The following is a 23,903-nucleotide window of genomic DNA, read 5'->3' on the forward strand; positions in this document are numbered from 1 at the left end:
TCTGGAGTCACGTGTAGGTCATAGAATCCCACAGTGCAGAAGGGGATGGCCCATCGAGTCTGCACTGACCACAATCCCATCCAGGCCCCATCCCCATAACCCCACGTATTACCCTTGCTAGTCTCCCTGACAGTAAGGCCGGAATTTTACCGACATGCCAGCCCCGATTCCCGGGGGTGGGGGGGGGGGGGGGGGGGGGTGGGGGCCTCGGCTCGGCATTCGGCATTCTCTGCTGGCCTCGGGTGGGATCGTGCGAAACTTGGGCTGACGTGCCGGTAAAATTTCACCCTAAGAGGCAATTTAGCACGGCCAATCCACCTAACCTGCACATCTTTGGAATGTGGGAGGAAACCGGAGCACCCGGAGGAAACCCACGCAGATATGGGGAGAATGTGCAAACTCCACACAGACGCGACCTGAGCTGGGAATCGAACTCGGATCCCTGGCACTGTGAGGCAGCAGTGCTAACCATTGTGCCACCATGACCAGGTCAGACCAGGTCAGGGTGACAGATTTGCTTCCCATAAGGACATTAGTGAACCAGATGGGATTCGAACTCTGGTCCCCAGAGTATTACCCTGGGTCTTTGGGTTACTAGCCCAGTGACAATACCACTGCCTGTCCCCCTTCCTGCATGTTGCAGATCCACTGCAATGTGGCTGACTCTCAACTGCCCTCTGAAATGGCATTCTGCACTCAGTTCAAGGGCAGTTAGGGATGGGCACCAAGTGCTGGCCTAGCCAGCGATACCCACACCCCATAAAGGAATCAATTTAAAAAAAAGATCCTTCAACACCATGACCAGACCACCCCTCAATGTAATAATCCCCACTGTACACAGTGGCACAATGGTTAGCACTGCTGCCTCACAGCACACATAGTCCGGGTTTGATTCCTGACTTGGGTCACTGTCTATGTGGAGTTTGAACATTCTCCCTGTGTCTGCGTGGGTTTCCTCTGGGTGCTCCGGTTTCCTCCCACAGTCCAAGGGTGTGCAGGTTAGGTGGATTGGCCGTGCTTAATTAACCCTGAGTGTCGGGGGGCTAGTTAGGGTAAATACCTGGGGGGTAGGGCCTGGTTGGGATTGTGGTCATTGCAGACTCAATGGGCCAAATGGTCTCCTTCTGAATTGTAGGATTCTATGATACCCAGAGAAATGGAAGTCAATTTGATGCAACCTGTCCTCGTAACTAAAGCCCTCTGAGGCCACTGGTCATCTGGTGAAGATATGCGAGGGATTGTTGGATGATACACTGTCCTCCACCCAAGATGTTAATTTGAGGTTACATGTGTGGAGAATTCGTGCTCTGGGGAGGCATTGGAGATATCACAAGTGTCAGGAATAGGGAAATTCCCCATTTATCACAGTTCTCCATTCAGTCATCAACTATTTCCACCATCCCCCTAACTAATCAGATACAAACCCAGAGAGTAGAGCCAGTAAGCCCTGGCTGCATCGCATACTGCCGATAGCACTGGGACAGTACCTGTAGTGAGCAGAAGGTCTGAGTGAAGGGCTCCATTCGGACAAGGTACGAGGCGACAATGATGGACGAGGAATAATGAGTGCAGTAGTGACACCGTGCAGACAAGTCCTCTACAAAAAAAACAAACAAATTTCACTTAGCCAGACTCTGCAAGATCAGCTGAAGATGTGAGATCAGTAGCAACAGAATAGGACCCAGATACCGGGGGTGAGGGGAGAGTAGGAGAGGAGTGAGCCACATAGCCTCTCGAGTTTGCTCCTCCATTCACTTGGATCATGGTTAATCTGTTCCTTGATGTTGTTTCAAAGCTCAAGCTGTGTAAGAAGGTAGCTATCTGGTACTCACTCCTGCAAAACTGTGCAGACGCTACCTTAACCAAAATCTCAAGATTGAGACCAATAGACAAGGACAGCATCAGAGATCCCTACAGTTCAGAAGGAGGCTATTTAGCCCATCAAGTCCACACCCTCTCTCTGATAGAGTGCCTTACCCAGACTTGCTCCCTCGTCCTATCCCTATAAACCCACACATTTACCATGGACTTTCCATCTAACCTACACACCTTTGGATACTAAAGGACAATTTAGCATGGCCAATCCAAATACCTACACATTTTTGGACACTAAGGAGCAATTTAGCACAGCCAATCCACCTAACCTGCACATCTTTGGACACTAAGGGGCAATTCAGCATGGACAATGTACTTAACCAGCACATTTTTGGACTGTGGGAGGAAACTAGAGCACCCGGAGGAAACCCCACGCAGACACAGGGAGCACACTTAATTCTTTTTCTCTATCCACATTTACTGACTAGTTTTTATTTCAGATTCTCTGCAGCCACAGTATTTTGTCTTGGGGCTGGTGTGCCAATAGGCTTTTGTTGTGTAAGGGTATTAAGCAATGTGGAACTAAGCTGAAGGACAGATCTGTCCTGAACTAAGAAAAAGGCAGAGCATGTTGAGCAGGTGGGACAAGGTCTACATACCCTCGGTGCGGCTGGAACCCATCTAACTTTGGCATAATGGGACCAGAACTTCTGTCTGGAATGCTTAGTTCCTTCCCGCATTTTGGAATTTTCTCCATTTCCAAATGAGGTTAGAATGCCAAACTATAAGTGTGCAAATTGGAAAAGATTTGAGAAAGGATATACTGGCACTGGAAGGGGTGCAGTGGAGGTTCACTTAGTTGATTCTGGAGTTGAGTGGGTTGGTATATGAGGAGAGACTGAGTAGACTGGGGCTATTACTCATTGGAATTCAGAAGAATGAGGGCAGATCTTACAGAAACATTTAAAATTATGAAGGGAATATATGAGTTAGGAGCAGGGAGGTTGTTTCCACTGACAGGTGAAACTAGAACCAGGGGGCATAGCCCCAAAATAAGGGGGAGCAGATTTAGGACTGAGTTGAGGAGGAACTTCTTCATACAGAAGGTTATGAATCTATGGAATTCCCTGCCCAGTGAAGCAGTTGAGGCTACTTCATTGAATGTTTTTAAGACAAGAATATATTTTTGAACAGTGAAGGAATTAAGGATTATGGTGAGCGGGCGGATAAGTGGTGCTGAGTCCACACAAAGATCAGCCATGATCATATTGAATGGCGGAGCAGGCTCGAGGGGCCAGATGGCCTACTCCTGCTCCTAGTTCTTATGACACCGTAGATACAAGTATTTACCTGAAGCATGAAACATTGTTAAACATTATGGGCAGCATGTTCCAACCTCATCTGTGGCTGGGATTCTCCAGTCCCGCTGCAGTGAATGGGGATCTGGCTGAGCACCACATTCTCCGTTCTCGCTGGCAGCAGTGGTGGGGCATACGGGAGTGGAAAATTCTGGCCTTTTAAGCAGTAATAAAAATTATTTTATGTATCCAAATGCAGTATTGTCCTTGATTCTGTTCCCAAGGTACTGCACTGTACTAAACTGATGCCAATAACGTGGAGGGTCATTTTCACATGTTCATCCGCAGCAAAACATGAGTCAGCATGGTGGGTGGCACAGTGGTTTGGCACTGCTGCCTCACAGCACCAGGGACTCTGGTTCGATTCCAGCCTCGGGTCACTGTCTGTGTGGAGTTTGCACATTCTCCCCATGTCTGCGTGGATTTCCTCCAGGTCCTCCTGTTTCCTCCCACAGTCCAAAGATGTGTGGGTTAGGTTGATTAGCCATATTAAATCAACACTTAGTGTCCAGGGATATGATAGATTAGAGGGATTAGCACGGTAACTAACTAGGGATGGGGCCTGGGGGGGATTGGTGTCGGTGCAGACTCGATGGGCCAAATGGCCTCCTTCTGCACTGTAGGGATTCTACGATTATGATCATTTGGGTACTGTGTACTCCAGACATTAACTTGGAGTTTTCTAAATTGCCAACTCAACCCAAGAGAAAGAAAGCTGGAAGGTAAGATTTTCATTCTGGGGACGGGGGAGGGGGGCAGATTAGATTAATAGTTGGCTCACCACCCCTGGACTTTTTATTAAAAAATCATTTGTGGAATGTGGGTGTTGTTGGCTGGGCTGACACTTATTGTCCACCTCTAATTACCCCTTGAACTGAATGGCTTGCTAGGCCATTTTCAGACGGCATTTAAGAGTCAACCACATTGCTGTGGGTCTGGAGTCACGTGTAGGCCAGACTGGGTAAGGACGGCAGATTTCCTTCCGTAAAAGAACATTAGTGAACCAGATGGGGCTTTACAACAATCAGCAATGGTTTCATGGTCATTATTTCCTTCTATTCCTTTCTCCCTCATGTAGTTATTCAGCTTCCATTGGATGCTTCCAAAGTCAAGTTGGATCTGGTTTTGAAAGTTCATCATTATCCATTCGTGACATCTCACTGCCAGAGCTAAATTTTAGAAAATATCTATAATTACTGGCCACGGGTTATTCCTAGTTACTTTTGTTGAATGTTTGTGTGTGGAAGAATGGATAAAATGTTCTTTTTGGTGATGCCTCGCTGAGTGAAGGGAAGGTGACACTGATGGACCTTGGACTGGATTCTGGGGGGTGATTCTGAAGAGTGATGTTGAGGTGGGATAATGACATTTGTTACCTTGAATTTTGTCAGGAAGGCAGAAACTACAATGAAATGAGACGTAGGGCAGCACAGTGGTGGCACACTGTTCGGGACTCCACACCGTCTGCACATTCTCCCTGTGTCTGCATGGATTTCCTTCGGGTTCTTCCAACAGTCTGAAAGGCATGCAGATTAGGGTGGATTGGCCATGCTAAATTGTCCCTTAGTGTCAGGGGGTCTAGCCTATTGCCTCACAGCACCAGGGACCTGGCTTAGGTCACTGTCTGTGTGGAGTCTGCACATTCTCCTTGTGTCTGCGTGGGTTTCCTCCTGGTTCTTCCTACAGTCCGGAAGACGTGCAGATTAGGTGGATTGGCTGTGTTAAATTGCCCCTCAGCGTCAGGGGGAACTAGCTAGAGTCAATGCATGGGGATAGGGCCTGGGTGGATTTGTGGTCAGTGCAGACTGGATGGGCCAAATGGCCTCCTTTTACACCATAACCATAGAATAGAACCATAGACTCCGACAGTGGAGAAGGATGCCATTCAGCCCATCGCATCTCTGGCAACTAACAACAGAGCATCTTACCCAGGCTGTGGAGAAATTCAGGGCTAAGCACATTTCTGGCAGTCTCATTGTTGCTCAAAGCCACAGCAGAAACACTTACCCACGTTAGAAATAAAACAAGAACAGTTTAGTTCAAAAGCTTACAGCACTGATTTCACTAACACTCAGGTTATAGATTACAAGCAAAAACACGACTGCAAACTCATCCTGAATTTCACTGCGAGTGTTATGATGTCCTTTTCTCTAATTTAATTTGTTGGAACATTGAACGCCCAAGGAGGAAACAGGGGAATGAGTTTTAACCAATTATATTTATGCTATTGAGCTTTAAAGTTATTATTCACAGTATGCCATAGATATTGCCAACACTTTGGCAATATTTCCCTGAAATATTCAAAATACATGGAAACACTCAGAAAGGTGGTGTGGTGGGTTTTTAAAGTTTTTTTTTAAGTTTATTTATTAGTGTCACAAGTCAGCTTACATTAACACTGCAGGGAAGTGACTGTGAAAATCTCCTAGTCCCCACACTCCAGCTCCTGTTCAGGTACACTGAGGGAGAATTTAGCACCTAACCAGCATGTCTTTCTGTCTGGAGGAGGAAACCGGAGCACCCGAAGGAAGCCCACGCATACACGAGGAGAATGTGCAGACTCCGCACAGACAGTGACCCAAGAAAGGAATCGAACTTGGGTCCTTGGTGCTGTGAGGCAGCAGTGCTAACCACTGTGTCACCATGATGAGTTCACTACACCATCACATCCCCCCCCCCCATTGTCAGACATTTGTCATTGGGCCAACATGCTTTTTCACTCAACCCCTTTCTCAATCTGAGCTATTTGCCCATTACATCTTCCTTTCCTAACCTGAGACGCACACTCTATCTGTCTCTCTCCACAGATGTTACCGGACCCTCCCAGTATCTTGACCATTATCTGTTCTATACACTGTTTTTTCTCAATCTGTCCCAGCTTACATGGAACATGGAACATTATTCTGAAATAATGCCAATTTTTGGATAAAACAAAAGGGAGGGTTTCATCTGTTACTTATTAGGTTGCATGGCACAATGGTTAGCATTGCTGCCTCACAGCGCCAGAGACCTGAGTTCAATTCCAGTGCCACTCACCTGATGAAGGAGCAGCGCTCTGAAAGCTAGTGGCTTGTGCTACCATATAAAATTGTTGGACTTTAACCTGTGAGTTGTGAGACTTCTTACTTAAGAGTTCCTCCCAGAGTCACAGTTTGAGTTTATTTATTAGTGTCACAAGTAGGCTTACATGAACGCTGCAATGAAGTTACTGTGAAAATCCCCTGGTCGCCACACACTGACACCCATTCGGGTACACTGAGGGAGAATTTCACACAGCCAATGTATCTAACCAGTACATCTTTCAGACTGCCGGTTTCAGAGGAAGCTCGCGCAGACACGGGGAGACTCCGCACAGAGTGACCCAAGCTGGGAATTGAACCCGGGTCCCTGGCGCTGTGAGGCAGCAGTGCTAACCACTGTGCCATCATGCCGCTCATTTATTTGATGGTACGCTTTGCCTGTATAGCGCGCAAGAAACAATATTTCCCACTGTATACCAATACATGTGACAATAATAAATCAAATCAAATCAAATCAAAAGCATCGACAATGAAAGGATCGAGTGGCAACTTGGGTACCCCACGCACCCACCCATTGCTCTAACCACCCTCTGCCCACCTGAGACAGAGACTGTGGGTCACACATTGAAATCCACAGTCACCCGAGAACTCATTTTCAGTGTGGAAGTGAGTCATCTCAGACTCCAAGGTACTGCCAAAGAAGAGAGAAACGGTAATGACTGACAGGGCAAGTGGGCAGCCCAGTGTGGCATGGCACTGGACAGATCCAGGGTCATCCTAGAGCTTTGCTGAATCGGTTAGTCAATCAAAGCGACCAATAAGCGATGCAGTGACCAATGGGAAAGGAAGGGATAAATCAGCTTGACCCTGTGACCTTGGATAGTAGATAACTGGTTCAGAAACAGCGGGTGGAATTGTATCACTGCTTTACATCCATTTTGTGGCAGGAAAGTGCTGTAAAATTGGGCGTAAAGTGGCTAGATTGAAATGGTGCTAATTTTAGCAACCAGTGCAATTTTACAAGACCTGGATTTGTGGTGTAGTGAGCCTTTCGCTGGAAATGGGTGACAGGCTGGTGAATTTAGCGAGTAAAAAGTCTGACAACACCAGGTTTTAGTCCAACCTATTTATTTGATAATATACTCACAAGCTTTCGAGGGGACTGCCTCTTCTTCAGGTGAATGGAGAGTTCTGGCCTCAGACAGAGCATATAAAGCACAGACAGTTTAGAGATTACTGACCTGGTGTTGTCAGACTTTTTACTGTGTTTACGCCAGTCCAACGCCGGCATACCCACATCATAAATTTAGCGAGCCCAGTGCTCAATCTTCAGGAAAATAAATCTCATAATACTCCTCCCATTATTATTTCAAAAGGTTTATTTCTATGACCGTACGGCCAAACCTTTTCCTGATACGCAACCCAGTGACACGTGATCGTATCAGAATCTTGAATAGTGCCTGGCTGGCCTCGCGCACTGTCCTTGCTGGAGGTCACGGAGGAGTTTGCGATTCAAGCTGTCCAAATCGTTCCAATGAAGGGAGGGAACACACAGTCTGAAGCAGTGGTGGGGAACCGAGAGAGAGGTGTGTGGGATGAGGAGTGAAGTATGATGTGAACTCAGCGACTGAATGAAAAACAAAATCAAACACCAAGATACCAGCAAGGTCAGTGTGAGCGGGCAAAAAGAAAAACAGGGCTGGACTTTATTCTGTTACTCAGGCACATTGGAAACAAGAGGAGGCCATTCAGTCCCTCACACTTGTTCTATCATTCAATCCAACCTTGACTGAAACTCACCTCAAATCAAATCATCCTTTCCAGATGTATCACAGCTTGGTCTGGCTCCTGCTCTGACCAAGACAGCAAGAAACTAAAGGGTCGTGAACGAGGCCCAGTCCATCACGCAAACCAGCCTCCCATCCATTGACTCTGTCTACACTTCCTGCTGCCTCAGAAAAGCAGCCAGCAGAATTAAGGATCCCACACACCCTGGACATTCTCTCTTCCACCTTTTTCAGTCGGGAAAAACATACCAAAGTCTGAGGTCACGTACCAACCAACTCAAGAACGGCTTCTTCACTGCTGCCATCAGACTTTTGAATGGACCTACCTCACACTAAGTTGATCTCACCCTAGCTATGACTATAACACTACATTCTGCACTCTCTCCTTTCCTTGTCTATGAACGGTATGCTTTGTCTGTATAGTGCACAAGAAATGATACTTCTCATTGTATACTAATACATGTGACAATAATAAATCAAATTAAAACCCTTGTCTAACAAAAATATATCAATTTCAGTCTTGCAAGTTCCAATTAACCTCCAGAATCCACAGACTATAGGGTGGTACAGTGGTTAGCACTGCTTCCATCACACACCAGGGACCCGGGTTCAATTCACGGCTTGGATCGCTGTGTGGAGTTTGCATGTTCTCCCCGTGTCTGTGTGGGTTTCCTCCGGGTGCTCTGGTTTCCTCCCACAGTCTGAAAGACGCGCTGGTTAGGGTGCACTGACCATGCTAAATTCTCCCTCAGTGTACCCGAACAGATGCCGAGGTGTGATGACTAGGGGATTTTCACAGTAACTTCATTGCAGTATTAATGTAATAAATAAACTTTGACTTTGCAGAGAGAGAGAGGGAAACTCAGATTTCCACTCCCTTCGTGTGAACAATATTCTTCTCGCAAAAGCTGGCGCTCATTTTAAAATTGGAGCTCCTCATTCATGATTCCCTCGCCAGAGGAAATACTTTCTCCGTTTCTACCCCATCAATTGTTTCAAACACATCCATTCTGTAATTGGTCTTTTCCTGTTTCCATACTCAGTTTCCCGTGTAAATACTAACCATCATTATCCACTTCGAAATATCGCTGAACAAACTTTTCCTTCCTTGCCTCGGTTTGTGCCCCCATGGGCTTGGAGAGATCTCGGAAAATCTTAGCGTTAGTCAGATCTAACTCCTAGGAGCACAAAACAAACATTAATGTGAAAAAGGGGCATTAATATTCATTCTGTTCCAAGTCTCAGAAGCCACTTCCTAACATTGTGTTAATCTTGGCAGACAGCTTACGTAATAATGTGCTGAAGAATTATAGAATCCCTGCAGTGCAGAAGGCGGCCATTCAGCCCATCGAGACTGCACTGACTCGCTGACAGTGCATCTTATCCAGACCCTCTCCACTGAGCTAGCCCCATAACCTCACACATTTCCCATGGCTGTCCCCATCTAACCTATGCATATGGGCCACTAAGGGCGATTTAGCATGGCCAATCCACCTAACCTGCGCATCTTTGGACACTAAGGGGCAATTTAGCATAGCCAATCCACCTAACCTGCACATCTTTGCACTGGAAAACTGTTAACTGATGCTGACTCCAGCATCATATGAAGAACATGGGGGTGATTTTCCCATCCGGCTGTGTTGACTTTTTGGCTCAGTAGGCCGGGAGAATCGCACAGGGGTGCAATTCACGGGGTTCCCACGAGCATTGGCGCCCCACTAGGGTCTCCCAAAGCCAGATTTTTGGCGCAGTCTGTTCCAAGAGTGTGACAATGAATGGATTTTCACCGTAACCTCATCGCTGTGTTAATGTAAGCCTATTTGTGACACTGATCAATAAACTTTAAAAAAACGTTCTTGATTCAGCACGTTAAAGGCAAATGTGAGTGAGGAAAGCTCATCTTCTGGCACCCATCCAAAAGTAACCCAAGTGCCCTGGCCAATATCTCTCCCTCGACCTCCAATGCAGATCAACTGATCGGTTACCGCTTTAAAACGATTGCGGGATCTTTCTACGTCAAAATTGGTTGCTGCATTTGCCTACATAAAACAGTTATTTAATTCCAAAGGTAATTCGTGGGCTAGTGCATGAGGGTGGTCTTTGCGTAAGTAAGTACGGTTCCCAGCTTCAGCTGTTCATCACTTACCTCGGAGTCATAATCAGCAAGAATCCAGGGGAATACGGGATACTGCATCAGATCGTTATAGGTCCGCCCTGCCGAAGTATTCAGATGCATGAGATATTCAAAGTTGCTGATCTCTCCTTTCTGCCACAGGGGGGAAAATAAAAGTATGATGAGAAAATGATTCCAATTAAAGCCTTATTGAATTTCCTCATACTCATTACAAGATGGAAAAAACTGCAAACTCTTTGTGGATTCTGAAGTGTATTCTGTGGGCGGATTTGTGGTTCAACCTAAAAGTGGTACATCAGCATGACTCTATAGCCCCGTTTCAAGTATCCCACTCTCCCAATCAGGATTCTTTTATTCATTGTGGGACATGGGCATCGCTGGGCCAGCATTTATTGCCCATCCTAAGTTGCCTTCGGAGGGCAGTTGAGAGTCAGCCACATTGCTGTGGCTCTGGAGTCACATGTAGGCCAGACCAGGTAAGGACAGCAGATTTCCTTCCCTAAAGGACATTAGTGAACCAGATGTCTTTTTTTCTGACAATCGACAATGGTTTCCCGGTCATCAGTAGATTCTTCATTCCAGGTATTTTTTAATCGAATTAAAATTCCACCATCTGCTGTGGCGGGATTTGAACCCGGGTCCCCAGAGCATTAGCTGAGTTTCTGGATTAATAGTGTAGCAACAATACCACGAGGCCATCACCTCCCTCTAGTCAGTGTATGAAACATTCCTTTCGGCATCAAGCAAGACAGCCAACATTTTCTGATGTGATAAGTCTGACCCCAACACAAAGGCCCTGGCCCTGTGGGGGATGAATCTTACCTGCCATTTCTGTGTCACCGCTTTCTCGCCCAATGTTCTCCTGTGGAAGGGAATGGGAGGGTTTTAATTCACAGAGCACCACGGAATCATATTTGCGCGCAGGTAACGAAATGGGATCAATGCCTGGCCTTGAGCAGGACGTTTGGTTTGAACATATTTGAGCGTGCAAAGATTAAAAAGGAGAATGTGAAGAGGATTATCAATCGCTAACTCACGTGCACCTTTTACGGTCCTTGCCATTATTTTTTTTTAACACAAGTTTCGTACAATGCAGAAGGTGCCCTTTGACCCATCGAGTCATAGACATTCATAGAGATATACAGCACGGAAACAAGCCTTTCAGCCCAACTTGACTATGCCAACTAGGTTTCCTAAACTGAATGAGTCTTGTTTCATACAATCCATAGAATAGAATCCCGACACTGCAGAAGGAGGCCATTCTGCCCATCGTGCCTACACTGACAACAATCTCACCCAGGTTCTACACCTGTAAACCCACATATTTACCCTTCTAACCTACGCATCTTGAGACACAAGGGACAAATTAACATGGCCAATGCACCTAACCCGCACATCTTTTGACTGAGAGAAAATCGGAGCACCAGGAAGAAAGCCACGCAGACACAGGGAGGACGTGCAGACTCCACACAGACGGTGACTCAAGCTGGTAAATTGAACCCGTGTCCCTGGCGCTGTGAGGCAGCAGTGCTAACATTATACCACCATGCAGATTTGTGGCCTTATTGGGCCAGAAGTCTGCTCCGACACATGTGAAACACCTGCCCTACCACCTGCTTCCATTTACCAAGGACTGGGAAAAGGTAATCTAATTTTTTGTTTAATTCATTTATGAGGCGTGGGCGCAGCTGGCTGGCCAGCATTTATTGCCCATCCTTAGTTGCCCGAGAGTAGTTGAAAGTCAACCACATTGCTGTGGCTCTGGAGTCACATGTCAACCAAACCAGGCAAGGACGGCAGATTTCCTTCCCTAAAGGGCAGCATGGTGGCACAGTGGTTAGCACTGTTGCTTCAAAGTGCCAGGGACCTGGGTTCGATTCCCAGCCTCCGGTCACTGTGCAGAATCTGCACGTTCCCCCCGTGTCTGCGTGGGTTTCCTCCGGGTGCTCCAATTTCCTCCCACACTCCAAAGATGTGCGGGTTAGGTGGTTTGGCCATGCTAAATTGCCCCTTAATGTCGGGGAGCTGGCTAGGGTAAATGCATGGGGTTATGGGGGCGTGGCTAGGATTGTGCTCGGTGCAGACTCGATGGGCTGAATGGCCTCCTTCTGCACTGTAGGATTCTATGACATGACAATGGTTTAATGAGCAACAGTAGAAGCTTAATTCCAGATATTTCTTATCGAATTCCACCATCTGCCGTGGTGGGATTCAAACCCAGGCCCCCAAAACATTAGCTGAGTTTGTGGATTAAAAGTGTGGCGATAACATCGCTAGGCTGTCGCCTCCACATTTTGTGCCTAACTAATACCAGACACTGCATACAATACTCTAGTCATGTGCATACCAAGGTGGGGGAGAGTGTGGTTTAATCTGATCTAAGTGAAGTTCTGGGTTCTTTACGGAGAGCTTGTAGGTTTATACTGTAGCTAGGGATAAGGAAAATATTCAGCAATAGCTGTTCATTCTCGAAATGCTTTTGAGTTTAACGTACCAGGGTATAATTTAGCTGATTGCGTTGTTGAAGCCTTTGCTGAAACGGCAGGATTTGAGACTCATGTCTGTTCATTTATTGCTGTGGCCACATTGCAAAGTGGGATCGTCAGGGCAGCCTCTGATTTATTATTGTCACATGCATTAGCATACAGTGAAAAGTATTGCTTCTTGCACGCTACACAGGCAAAGCACACCATTCATAGAGAAGGAAAGGAGAGGGTGCAGGAATTTAGTGTTATAGTCATAGCTAGGGTGTAGAGAAAGATCAGCTTAATGCAAGGACAGTCCATTCAAAACACAGCAGGGAAGAAGCTGTTCTTGAGTCGGTTAGTACGTGACCTCAGGCTTTTGTATCTACTTCCTGATGGAAGAAGGTGGAAGACAGAATGTCAGGGGTGCGTGGGGTCCTTAATTATGCTGGCTGTTTTGCTGAGGCAGTGGGGAATGTAGACAGAGTCAATGGACGGGAGGCTGGTTTGCGTGATGGACTGGGCTACATTCACAACCTTTTATGGTTTCTTGCAGTCTTAGGCAGAGCAGGAGCCACACCAAGCTGTGATACAACAGGAAAGAATGCTTTCTATGGTGCATCTTTGGACACCAAGGGGCAATTTAGCATGGCCAAGCCCCCTAACTTGCACATCTTTTGATGGTCAGAACTTAAGTGCACTGGAAAACTGTTAACTGAAATTTAGAGAGAGTCATAGAGGACATGCCAAATTTCCTTAGTCTTTTGAGAAAGTAAAAGCATTGATGGGCTTTCTTAACTATAGTGTTGGCATGGGGGTACCAGGAAAGGTTGTTTATGATCTGGACACCTGAAAACATGAAGCTTGAGATAATAAGTGTAACAATAAACCGCAATGATGAATTCATTGGCATCTGCTGCTTTGAAGGACATTTCGTCTCTGAAGGTCTGGCCTACAATAACACCTGCCGTGTAATAAGTCAGCAGTGGCATTGTTTCTGAGACTCAGGTTATAAAGATCTTAAACATCTATAGGGCAGCAGTGGTTTCCCAGATGTCTGCTAATTATAGACATAAAGACATTGATAGATCCTATTTTAACTTAATGCAAGTGAGTGGGCTTTGAGCGAGTTAAAATGCATTGTGTGCATCCCTCCAAACACAATAAACAAATCTGATGCAAGTCTAGATTTGATGTTAGGATCAAGTTGCTTACAAGTACACTTAATGCAAAAAGGTTTAATTAATTAAATCATAAGAACATAAGAACATAAGAAATAGGAGCAGGAGTAGGCCATCTAGCCCTTCGAGCCTGCCCCGCCATTCAATAAGATCATGGCTGATCTGTTGTGGCTCAGTTCCACATTCCCGCCCTCTCCCCATAACCCTTAATCCCCTCTCTTATCAAGAACCCATCAACCCGCTTCTTAAAAATATTTAGCGAGGCAGCCTCCACCACTTCAACGGGCAGAGAATTCCAGAGATTCACCACCCTTTGAGTGAAGAAGTTCCTCCTCAACTCCGTTCTAAACCGCCTCCCCTTTATCTTGAGGCTGTGCCCCCTAGTCCTACTGTCTTTTTTGAGCGGGAAGAGTCTCTCCACCTCTATCCTATCCATCCCATTCATCATCTTATACGTCTCAATGAGATCTCCCCTCATTCTTCTAAACTCTAACGAGTACAAGCCTACTTTATTCAGCCTCTCCTCATAGCTCAATCCCCTCAACTCCGGTATCAGCCTAGTAAACCTCCTCTGCACTCCCTCCAGGGCCAAAATCCCCTCACTGGACAGTGGAACTAGTGTCTTCAGAATAGACAGAATCATAGAATCCTATAGTGCAGAGAGAGGCCATTCGGCCCATCAAGTCTGCACTAACCATAATCCCACATAGGCCCTATCCCCATAACCCCCATGTATTTACCCTAGCTGGTTCATCCTGACACCAAGGGGCAATTTAACATGACCAATCCACCTAACCTGCACATCTCTGGATTGTGGGGGGAAACCAGAGCACCCAAACTCCACACAGACAGAGACCTGAGACTGGGAATCAAACCCGGATGCCTGGCACTGTGAGGCAGCAGTGCCAACAGTATGGTGGGTGACCAGAATTGGACATCGTATCCCAGCCAGTGATGGCAGAGGAGATAATACAATTTTATTTTTGTCCTTTTGTTTTGTACACGTTCACTATAGTTACAAGCAATATCAGGGATGAGGGGTACGAAACCTGATCAAATTAGATGGGGCAGGTTACATGACATCCAAAGCTAAGTTGGCAACTTTCCCAGGTTGTGTGAATGTAGGTTTCATTTTCTCCTCTGTGTGAAGATAGAAATAACTTAGAGACAAATGCAGAACTGTTCTTTTCCATTGTTCACCCTGGACAAGTGGGTGACACGCAGCAAACAATAAGCATTTTGGTACAAGGAACCATAAGCCATTATTAAGTACCTTTTTGAAGAACAAGTTAAAGCGTACCTCCCACTCGCTGACACATATCGCCCAGGGAAGTGAGGGTAAGAGCGAGCGTTTGTCTAACTAGCAACATTATTTTTGTCTAAGCTTCCTGGAATAAACACACCATAACAACGAGATGACAACCAATTCATAGTAGCTCATGTTCAGAGGCTAATAACTGTATGTAAAAGAAAGCAATTGTCACTGTTAATCCTAAGCACATATTCACGAACATAAATTTTGTGCAATGGTCCACACCCAATGTATCTATTTGTTATCACCTTGTGTGCTGGCGATCAAGTGACTTGATAAGTCCATCTTTAACATGGCATGGTGGTTAGCACTGCTGCCTCACAGTGCCAGGGCTTCGGGTTCGACTCCCGACTTGGGTCACTGTCTACGTGGAGTCTGCACATTCTCCCCATGTCCGTGTGGGTTTCCTCCGGGTGCTCCAGTTTCCTCCCACAGTCCGAAAGTCGTGCTGGTTAGGTGCATTGGCCGTGCTAAATTCTCCCTCGGTGTACCCAAACAGGTGCTGGAGTGTGGCGACTAGGGGATTTTCACAGTAACTTCATTCTAGTGTTAATGTAAGTCTACTTCATAGAATTATAGAAACCCTACAGCGCAGAAAGAGGCCATTTGGCCCATCGAGTCCCACCCAGACCCTACTCCCACATCCCTACATATTTTACCCACTAATCCCTCTAATCTACACACCTCAGGAAACTAAGGAGCAATTTTTAGCATGGCCAATCAAACTAACCCGCACATCTTTGGACCGTAGGAGGAAATCGCACCACCCGGAGGAGACCCACACAGACACGAGGAGGATGCGCAAACCCCACACAGATAGTGACCCACGCTGGGAATTGGACCCAGGTCCCTGGAGCTGTGAAGCAGCAGTGCTAACTACTGTGCTACCGTGCCGCCGCACTTATGGACTAATAAATAAATATACTTTCAACTTTATTTGTGCGTTGTTTACTGGTAGTTGATTTGATTTATTATTGTCGCATGTATTGGGATACAGTGAAAAGTACTGTTTCTTGCATGCTGTACAGACAAAGCATACCGTTCATAGAATATATAGGGGAGAAGGAAAGGAGAGGGTGCAGAATGTGGTGTTACAGTCAATGCTAGGGCGTAGAGAAAGATCAACTTAATGTACGAGGAGAGCATTCAAAAGTCTGATGGCAGCAGGGAAGAAATTGTTCTCGAGTCAGTTAATACATAATCTCAAACTTTTGCATCTTTTCCCCGGTGGGAGAAGGTGGAAGAGAGAACGTCCAGGGTGCAGAAGGATAGATCGAGTCAGATAGGATTATATTCACTGGAGTTCAGAAGAATGAAAAGGGAATCTCATCAAAATCTATAAAATTCTAACAGGACTGGACAGTGTAGATGCAAAAAGGATGGTGGGAATGCCCAGAACTCAGGGTCACAGTCTGAGGATAGTGGGTATATTTTTTTAGGACTGAGGTGAGGAGAAGTTTCTTCACCCAGAGAGTGGTGAATGTGTGGAATTCACTACCACAGAAACTTCTCAGCATGTTTTCAAGAAGGAATTGGGTATAGCACTTGCGACAAAGGGGGTTGAAGGGTATGGCAGGAAGATGGGATGAGGCTACTGAGTTGGCTAACCAGTCATGATCAGAATGAATGGCGGAGCAGGCTCGAAGGGCTGAACGGCCCCCTCCTGCTCCTATTTTCTGTGTTAAGTGCCAGTGGGAGTCAGGGGCACTGCCATTCAAATGAACTACAACTTCTTTTCTCCTGCACAACATTTAAATCTTAGTCAGTGGATTACCTCAGCAACTGAAGCAATTTTTTTTTGGGCAGGGGGGTGGTTCGTTAAGCAGGAACACAAATAGTGACACCAACTAAAGAACGTAAGCATATTCCCATGGCAACACTTCGAGTGAGAAAGGCAAATCCCAGAAACGCAAATCAAAGCCAAGAAAGTCTTTCGTTCCAACAAATGCGCGCTTATCCCAGACTTTATTGTCAGGAAGATTAAAACACAGGGCGATTTTAAATTCTTATTTACTTCCCAATTTGAATACGAACAGTGAAGAGAGAAGTTGACTAAAAGACCGAGGCCCTTGTTATAATTTAATGATCGTTGCCGTTTGTGGTTTAAGATTTACATTCTGTAAATAATGCATCAGTAACGTTAGCAAAATAAATTTAGGCTTTTCTATCCAGATCTCAAAGGCCGGCTCTGAGAGGCAGTGGGAAGGTTCAAACAGAACATTGCTGCTACAAAGGTTAAACATTATGTTAATTATCAGTGTGGCCTCTAGGCCTTTGGTGCCTGGCAACCAAGTTAAACAAGGAGTAGAAGGGAAGCTCAGCTGCCAGCAGGACCTGCTTTCCCCGTGCAAAAGCCCGGCAACTCTTTTAGCTCCACAGATTTCTCGGGCTGCACTGCCGGGAGCCTTAACCTAATCGAGACTGATGGTTCGCTCCCCCCGCACTGGTGTCCAACCAGTTCATCTTACAAACTTCGCAGAAGACGCAATCTATTATTCAGAGATGGAAGGAGCTGCACAATAGCTGGCAGTCCTGGCCAGCACAGGTCAGAACGCTGATGCGGACACTACGGAGTCCTCGCTGCCTATCATCTCAAGGCTTTTTGATTCGCAAAAGGAAGCAGTTGGTAAGCTTGAATACAGCCTGGCACTTTTAACGCTTGTGATATTTTTAAAAAGCCTCATCAGCAAATTCACATGAATTAGACTAAATACTTGAGCCGCTTTCTTCCATGGATCACCATTCTGTCTCAGGTCTGAACTAAATGCGACCAACGCTCTGTCTCTCTCTGTACCTTCGATGGTAACAACACGGATGTGGTCCCCTTTAGCTCAGTTGGCTGACCGCCAGTTTGTGAGGCAGGGCGACGGCAACAGCGCGGGTTCGATTCCCATACCGGCTGAGGTTACTCCTGAAGGCCCCACCTTCTCAACCCTGCCCCTCGATTGAGGTGTGGCGATCCTCGGGTTAGATCACCACCAGCCAGCTCTCCCCCACTTCAAAGGGTAGAACAGCCTATGGTCATCCAGGACTTTCATCGGTGGTTTTATTCAACTCGGATTATGATTCCGGCTCCAGTATTTCGATTCACAGAATCACACAGCGCAGAAGAGGTCCTTCGGCCCATCGAATCCACACCGACGCACAGAAGGCCCTGGCCTGCCCACCTAATCCCACTTGCCAGCACTTGGCCCATAGCCCTGGAGGTTATGATGTGCCAGGTGCTCATCCAGGTACTTTTTAAAGGATGTGAGGCATCCCACCCCCACCACCCTCCCAGACAGCGCTTTCCAGACCCTCACCACCCTCTGAGAAAGGAAGTTTTTCCCTCAAAACACCAATTCTTGGGAGTTTTGAATGTTCAAATTTAAGAAATAAACGTTGAGTTCAGGCTGGGTGCTGACCTAATGTCTATACATTCGCTGGGGAGAAACCTTGACTTGGCTGAAAATGTTCCAACCTCTTTCTCAGCAAATCATTTGTTAAGATTAATCTGCCGCCTTCATGCAAGTCATTTCCAAAATCTAATTTTAAACATACTACAACCCTCTCCAGAACCTCTCTCAACCTGCAGTCTGTCGATTGGCCTCAGCATCTGGCAAGATCTTACATCGATCAGCTGGCCTGGCATTCCAGAGAAATCCAGGAAATATTCCAGTCAGAAGGCCCAAAGTCAAACGGGATGTGTTGAGATTTCTCTCCCATTGCTTCCTCAGTAAACTTCCATGTTAAACTGAATTATACGGAACAGTGCATTCAATTTCATAGAATCCCTACAATGCAGAGGAGGCCATTCGGCCCATCGAGTTTGCACCGACTCTCTGACAGGGCATCTTACCCAGGCCCCCTCTCGCAACCTATCCCCAAAACCCCATCCATTTCCCTTGGTTAATAGGACACTAAGGGGCAATTCACTATGGCCAAAGCACCTAATCTGGTTATCTTGGAACACTAAGGGGCAATTTACACGGCCAATCCATCTGACTTGCACATCTTTGGACTGTGGGAAGAAGCACAGAAGAAACCCACGCAGACACAGGGAGAATGTGCAGACTCCACACAGACAGGAACCCAAGGCCAGAATTGAATCTGGATCCCTGGCGCTGTGGGGCAGCAGAGCTAACCACTGTGCCTGCGTGGGTTTCCTCCGGGTACTCCAGTTTCCTCCCACACTCCAAAAGATGTGCCAGTTAGGTGCATTGGCCATGCTAAATTCTCCCTCAGTGTACCCGAACAGGCGTCAGAATGTGGCCCCTAGGGGATTTTCACAGTAACTTCATTGCAGTGTTAACGTAAGCTTACTTGCGACACTAATAAATACACATTAAACTTTTAAATGTAGCCCAGAGGATGTGAAAGTTGCTATATAAATGCAAGTTATTTCTATTAAAGTAAGCCTCACTAGTCTACCTGTGGGTGTTTACTGGATTTAATGTACATGGTAGATAACTTGTATTCTGCCACACAATTTACTAATCTATCTGGTTCTTTCTTTCTCCAGGTTCCACCCCATGAAGCGACTGTAAATTTGATGTGTTGCGTACGACCTATCGATCACATTTTTAATGTGGTAAACAATTCATACCCAGGAGAGATTAAGACAAGTGGCTAAGGACTCGGCCAAAAAGGTGGGTTTCCGTAAGACTGTAAGATATAGGAGCAGAATTAGGCCATTTGGCCCATCGAGTCTATTCCCACCTTTGATCATGGCTGATATGTTTCTTAACCCCTTTTCCCCATAACCTTTGATCCCCTTACCAATCAAGAACATACCTATCTGTCTTAAAGACACTCAATGACCCAGCCTCCACAGCCCTCTGTGGCAATGAGTTCCACAGATTCACCACCCTCTAGCTGAAGAAATTCCTCCTTATCTCTGTTCTAAAGAGTTGTCTCTTTACTCTGAGGCTGGGCCCTCAGACCCTAGTCTCTCCTACGAGTGGAAACATCTTCCCTGCGTCCACTCTATCCAGATCTTCCAGTATTCTGTAATTTTCAATGAGATCCCCCCTCATCCTTCTAAACTCCATTGAGTAGAAACCCAGTGTCCTCAAATGCTCCTCATATGTCAAGCACCATCTGTTGGGGAGGGTATAGCTTGAAAAGAGATGGCCTTAACAGGTTAAATTCAGCATAGATTTGTGGGTTCAGCATGCATCCATTGTCACTAACAGGAATTGCAATTGCTTCAGCTGTAATTATTCTGCAACTACCCCAAAGTTGGTGATGAATTGGCCATGCTAAATTGCCCCTTAGGTTTGATGGATTAGCCATGGGAAAGGTGTGGTCTTATGGGGTGGAGGCAGAGGGAGCCTCTGATAGATACTCCACCACGCTCTGTGGTAGTGAATTCCACAGTCTCACCCACCCTTTGAGAGAAATAGTTTCTGAAGTAAGGGGACCAAAACTGTGCACAATATCACCAATGCCTTGTACAGTTGCAGCAATATCACTGTACCATGACTTTAATGGAAGGAAAAATGCAAAATAACATGAGGTTTACGCAATGTGTTGCCCTGTGAAATCTCCATAGAGCGGTCACTCCAATAGGTTATTATGTTGAGTTTAAATGAGGCATTACTTGACTGTTGTTCAGGAAGTGGTGACGAAGGGCCGGGGGGGTGGTGGTAGTGGAAACAGTAGTGTAGTGTAGTGTAGGTGTTACTGGTGGTAAGTATTATGCAGATCAAGGAAAAGCTCACAACATTTGGCCTCTATTTACTGTTTAGTCTACAGCTCTGTTTCATTGTTAGATTCAGGGCTAATTATACTGTGTAATCATAGGTGCTTTGTAAAGTTTATTCATTAGTCACAAGTAAGGCTTACATTAACATTACAATGAAGTTACTGTGAAAATCCCCTACAGTTGTGCCATGTCAATCTGAACTCAAGCTGAACAATTCCTGTGTTATAAACGGAATGCCACGCCAGACTCCCGACGTTCCTGTATCTGAAACAAAGGGTGGGATTTTCCAGCCCATTTGTAGCAAATTCCCAATGGCAGGGATGGTCCGCCATTGGCTGGGGAAAGGATCTTCCAGGCCTGCTGATGTCTACAGGGTTGTGTGTGGCTTGCACCCTCCATCACCAGGGTGGTCGTCATCGGCGGGACTGGAAGAACCCACCAACAGGAAGGGGCACAAAAAGCAAGTAGGCTTACGTTAATGTTACTGTGATGAAGTTACTGTGAAAATCCCCCGGTCGCAACACTCCTGTTCGGGTACATTGAGGGAGAATTTAGCATGGCCAATGTGCCTAACCAGCACATTTTTCAGACTGTGGGAGGAAACCAGAGCCTCCGGAGAAAACCCATGCAGACACGGGGAGAACGTGCAGAGTCCACACAGACAGTGACCCGAGCCGGGAATCGAATCCGATCCCTGGTGCTGCTAACCACTGTGCCAGCGTGCTGCCCAGACAGTGTGAGCACAATGAAAGTTTAACAAAACAAACCGGATCGAATTAAGCGGAAGGCTTGCCAAGCATTCACCCTGGGAATTTCTGAGGGAAGGAAGAAGAAAATCTTCGGAATTGGGTCCCTGAATCATATTTAGGAAGAGAGATTTGACTGCCATTGAAAACAAATAAGTTAAATGTTCTCACAGGTCCTATTCACATGATCCTGTCACATTCACCTAATTTCTCACACCGTGCTGAATTAATCCTCTTATCACATTATCTCCCTCAAAATTTCATTTACATGTCATTCCGTATGTCTGTTTCCTCGGATGGATTGTTCCTTGTCAAATTAATCCTGAATAAAGCTTTGTCTAAAGCTTTTGAATCTTTGTCAGCTAAGGAGGTCAACACAGGGAATTACTTGTCAATTGTATTCCACTGTTCCATTTCCGCACACATCTTCACAGGGGCAGCACGGTGGTGCAGTGGTTAGCACTGCTGCCTCACCGTGCCAGGGATCCAGCTTCGATTCCCGGCCTCGGGTCACTGTCTGCGTGGAGTTTGCATGTTCTCCCCATATCTGTGTGGGTTTCCTCCGGATGCTCCAGTTTCCTCCCACAGTCCAAAAGTCATGCTGGTCGGATGCATTGGCCGTGCTAAATTCTCCCTCAGTGTACCCGAACAGGCACCGGAGAATGGCAACTTGGGGATTTTCACAGCAACTTCATTGCAGTGTTAATCCAAGCCCTACTTGCGATGCCAATGAATCATCTTTAACAAACCAGCTATCAATGTGATTCTGCATCTCCAGCCCTGTTCCGGTTTCATAGAATACCTACGGTGCAGGAGGAGGCCATTCGGCCCATTGAGTCTGCACAGACCACAATCTCACCCAGGCCCTAGTCCCCGTAACCCCATATATTTACCCTGCTAATCCCCTGATAGTAAGGGGCAATTTAGCACGGCCAGTCCAACTAACCATCCTTGGAGTGTGGGAGGGAACTGGAGCACCTGGAGGAAACCCATGCAGGCACGGGGAGAACGTGCAAACTCAGCACAGCCAGGAACCCAAGGCTGGAATCAAACCCGGGTCCCTGGCGCTGTGAGGCAGCAGTGCTAACCACTGTGCCACTGTGCATTTTCTGCTCATATCTTCTTGTTTACAAATGAAAGGAAGAGTGTTGAGCCAGGAAACCTGCCTTGTGCCAATGTTGACTTTTGCAACAACCGAAAATAAATTCTTTTGTATTTACCATGGTTGCTGCACCATATGGTACACGGATTAAGATAAAAGCAAAATACTGCGGATGCTGGAATCTGAAACAGAAAATGTGGGAAAATATCAACAGGTCTGACAGCATCTGTGGAGAGAGAATAGAGCCAACACTCTGAGTAAAATATATCGGGATATTGGGGTAGGGCCTGGGTGGGATTGTGGTCGGTGCAGGCTCGATGGGCTGAATGGCCTCTTTCTGCACTGTAGGGATTCTATGATAATACTACTCGGCTGCCGCCTCCCTCATGTGTCATGAGAAAAGATGGAGCAAGTCGGGCCTATACTTAAATGGAGTTTCGAGGAATGGGAGGGGGCCTGAATTCTCCGATCTTGTCCACAGCTGGGATTCTCCAGTCCTGCTGCTGTGAATGGAGATTTGGCCGAGTGTCAAATTCTCCCTTCTTGCTGATCAGGGGAAGCTGGGTGTGCGAGAAGAGACGATTCCAACCGCAACGCGATAGATACACAAGATTCTGAATGGGATGGGGAGTGTGTGATAGGGCAGAGACTGAGATGATGTTTCCTCCTTTTTGGGGACTAGAGCTGCAGTTTAAAATTAGTTAGGATGGAAAGGAGGAGGAATTTGTGCTCCTACAGGGTCGTTAGTCTTTGGAATTCTCTCCCACAGAGAGCAGGAGAGGCTGAGTGATTGAATGTGGTCCACACTGAGTTAGATAGAGTTTTGACTGAGGAGAGCTGAGGCACAAAGTGCACAGGCCACAATCAAGTCAGCCATGATCCTATCGAATAGTGTTGCAGGATTGAGGGGCTGATTGGCCTACTCTCCTACTCCTTTTCAAAGAACACAGAACTGTACAGCAGTGGGACAAGCCCTTCGGCCCACCAAGTCTATGCTGACACAGATGCCTCTCAATCTAATATTGTCTTGTCTCTATGTGGTCCATATCCCTCTATTCGCTGCCTATTCCTGTATCTATCCAGGTGCCTCTTGAACATTGTTATAGAATCTGCTTCCGCCACTTCTCTGGCACCACATTCCAGGCATTCACCATCCTGTGTGTGAAAAACTTGCCCCATACATCTCTTTTAAACTTCCCCCCCTCTCATTTTCAACCTATGCCCCCAAGTTATTGACCCTTTGACCCTGGGAAAAAGACCCTGATTCTCCACTCTACCCAAGCCTGTCATAGTCTTG

At 46.4% G+C, this 23,903-nt stretch overlaps 1 protein-coding gene across 1 annotated transcript in view; it reads right to left on the bottom strand.

Moving 5' to 3' along the window:
- wdfy4 (WDFY family member 4) overlaps positions 1-23,903 on the bottom strand; it is a 262,215-nt gene that overhangs the window by 59,260 nt on the left and 179,052 nt on the right. Inside the window, exons 47-50 of the mRNA XM_080215932.1 lie at positions 10,937-10,976; positions 10,127-10,246; positions 9,044-9,158; positions 1,488-1,597 (exon numbers count right to left, since the gene is read on the bottom strand). Of these exons, the coding sequence (XP_080072058.1) occupies positions 1,488-1,597; positions 9,044-9,158; positions 10,127-10,246; positions 10,937-10,976 (385 nt within the window). The remainder of the gene's footprint in view (positions 1-1,487; positions 1,598-9,043; positions 9,159-10,126; positions 10,247-10,936; positions 10,977-23,903) is intronic.

Source organism: Carcharhinus amblyrhynchos, chromosome 31, assembly GCF_965287045.1.
Source record: "Carcharhinus amblyrhynchos chromosome 31, sCarAmb.v2.hapA, whole genome shotgun sequence".
NCBI classification, from domain to species: domain Eukaryota; kingdom Metazoa; phylum Chordata; class Chondrichthyes; order Carcharhiniformes; family Carcharhinidae; genus Carcharhinus; species Carcharhinus amblyrhynchos.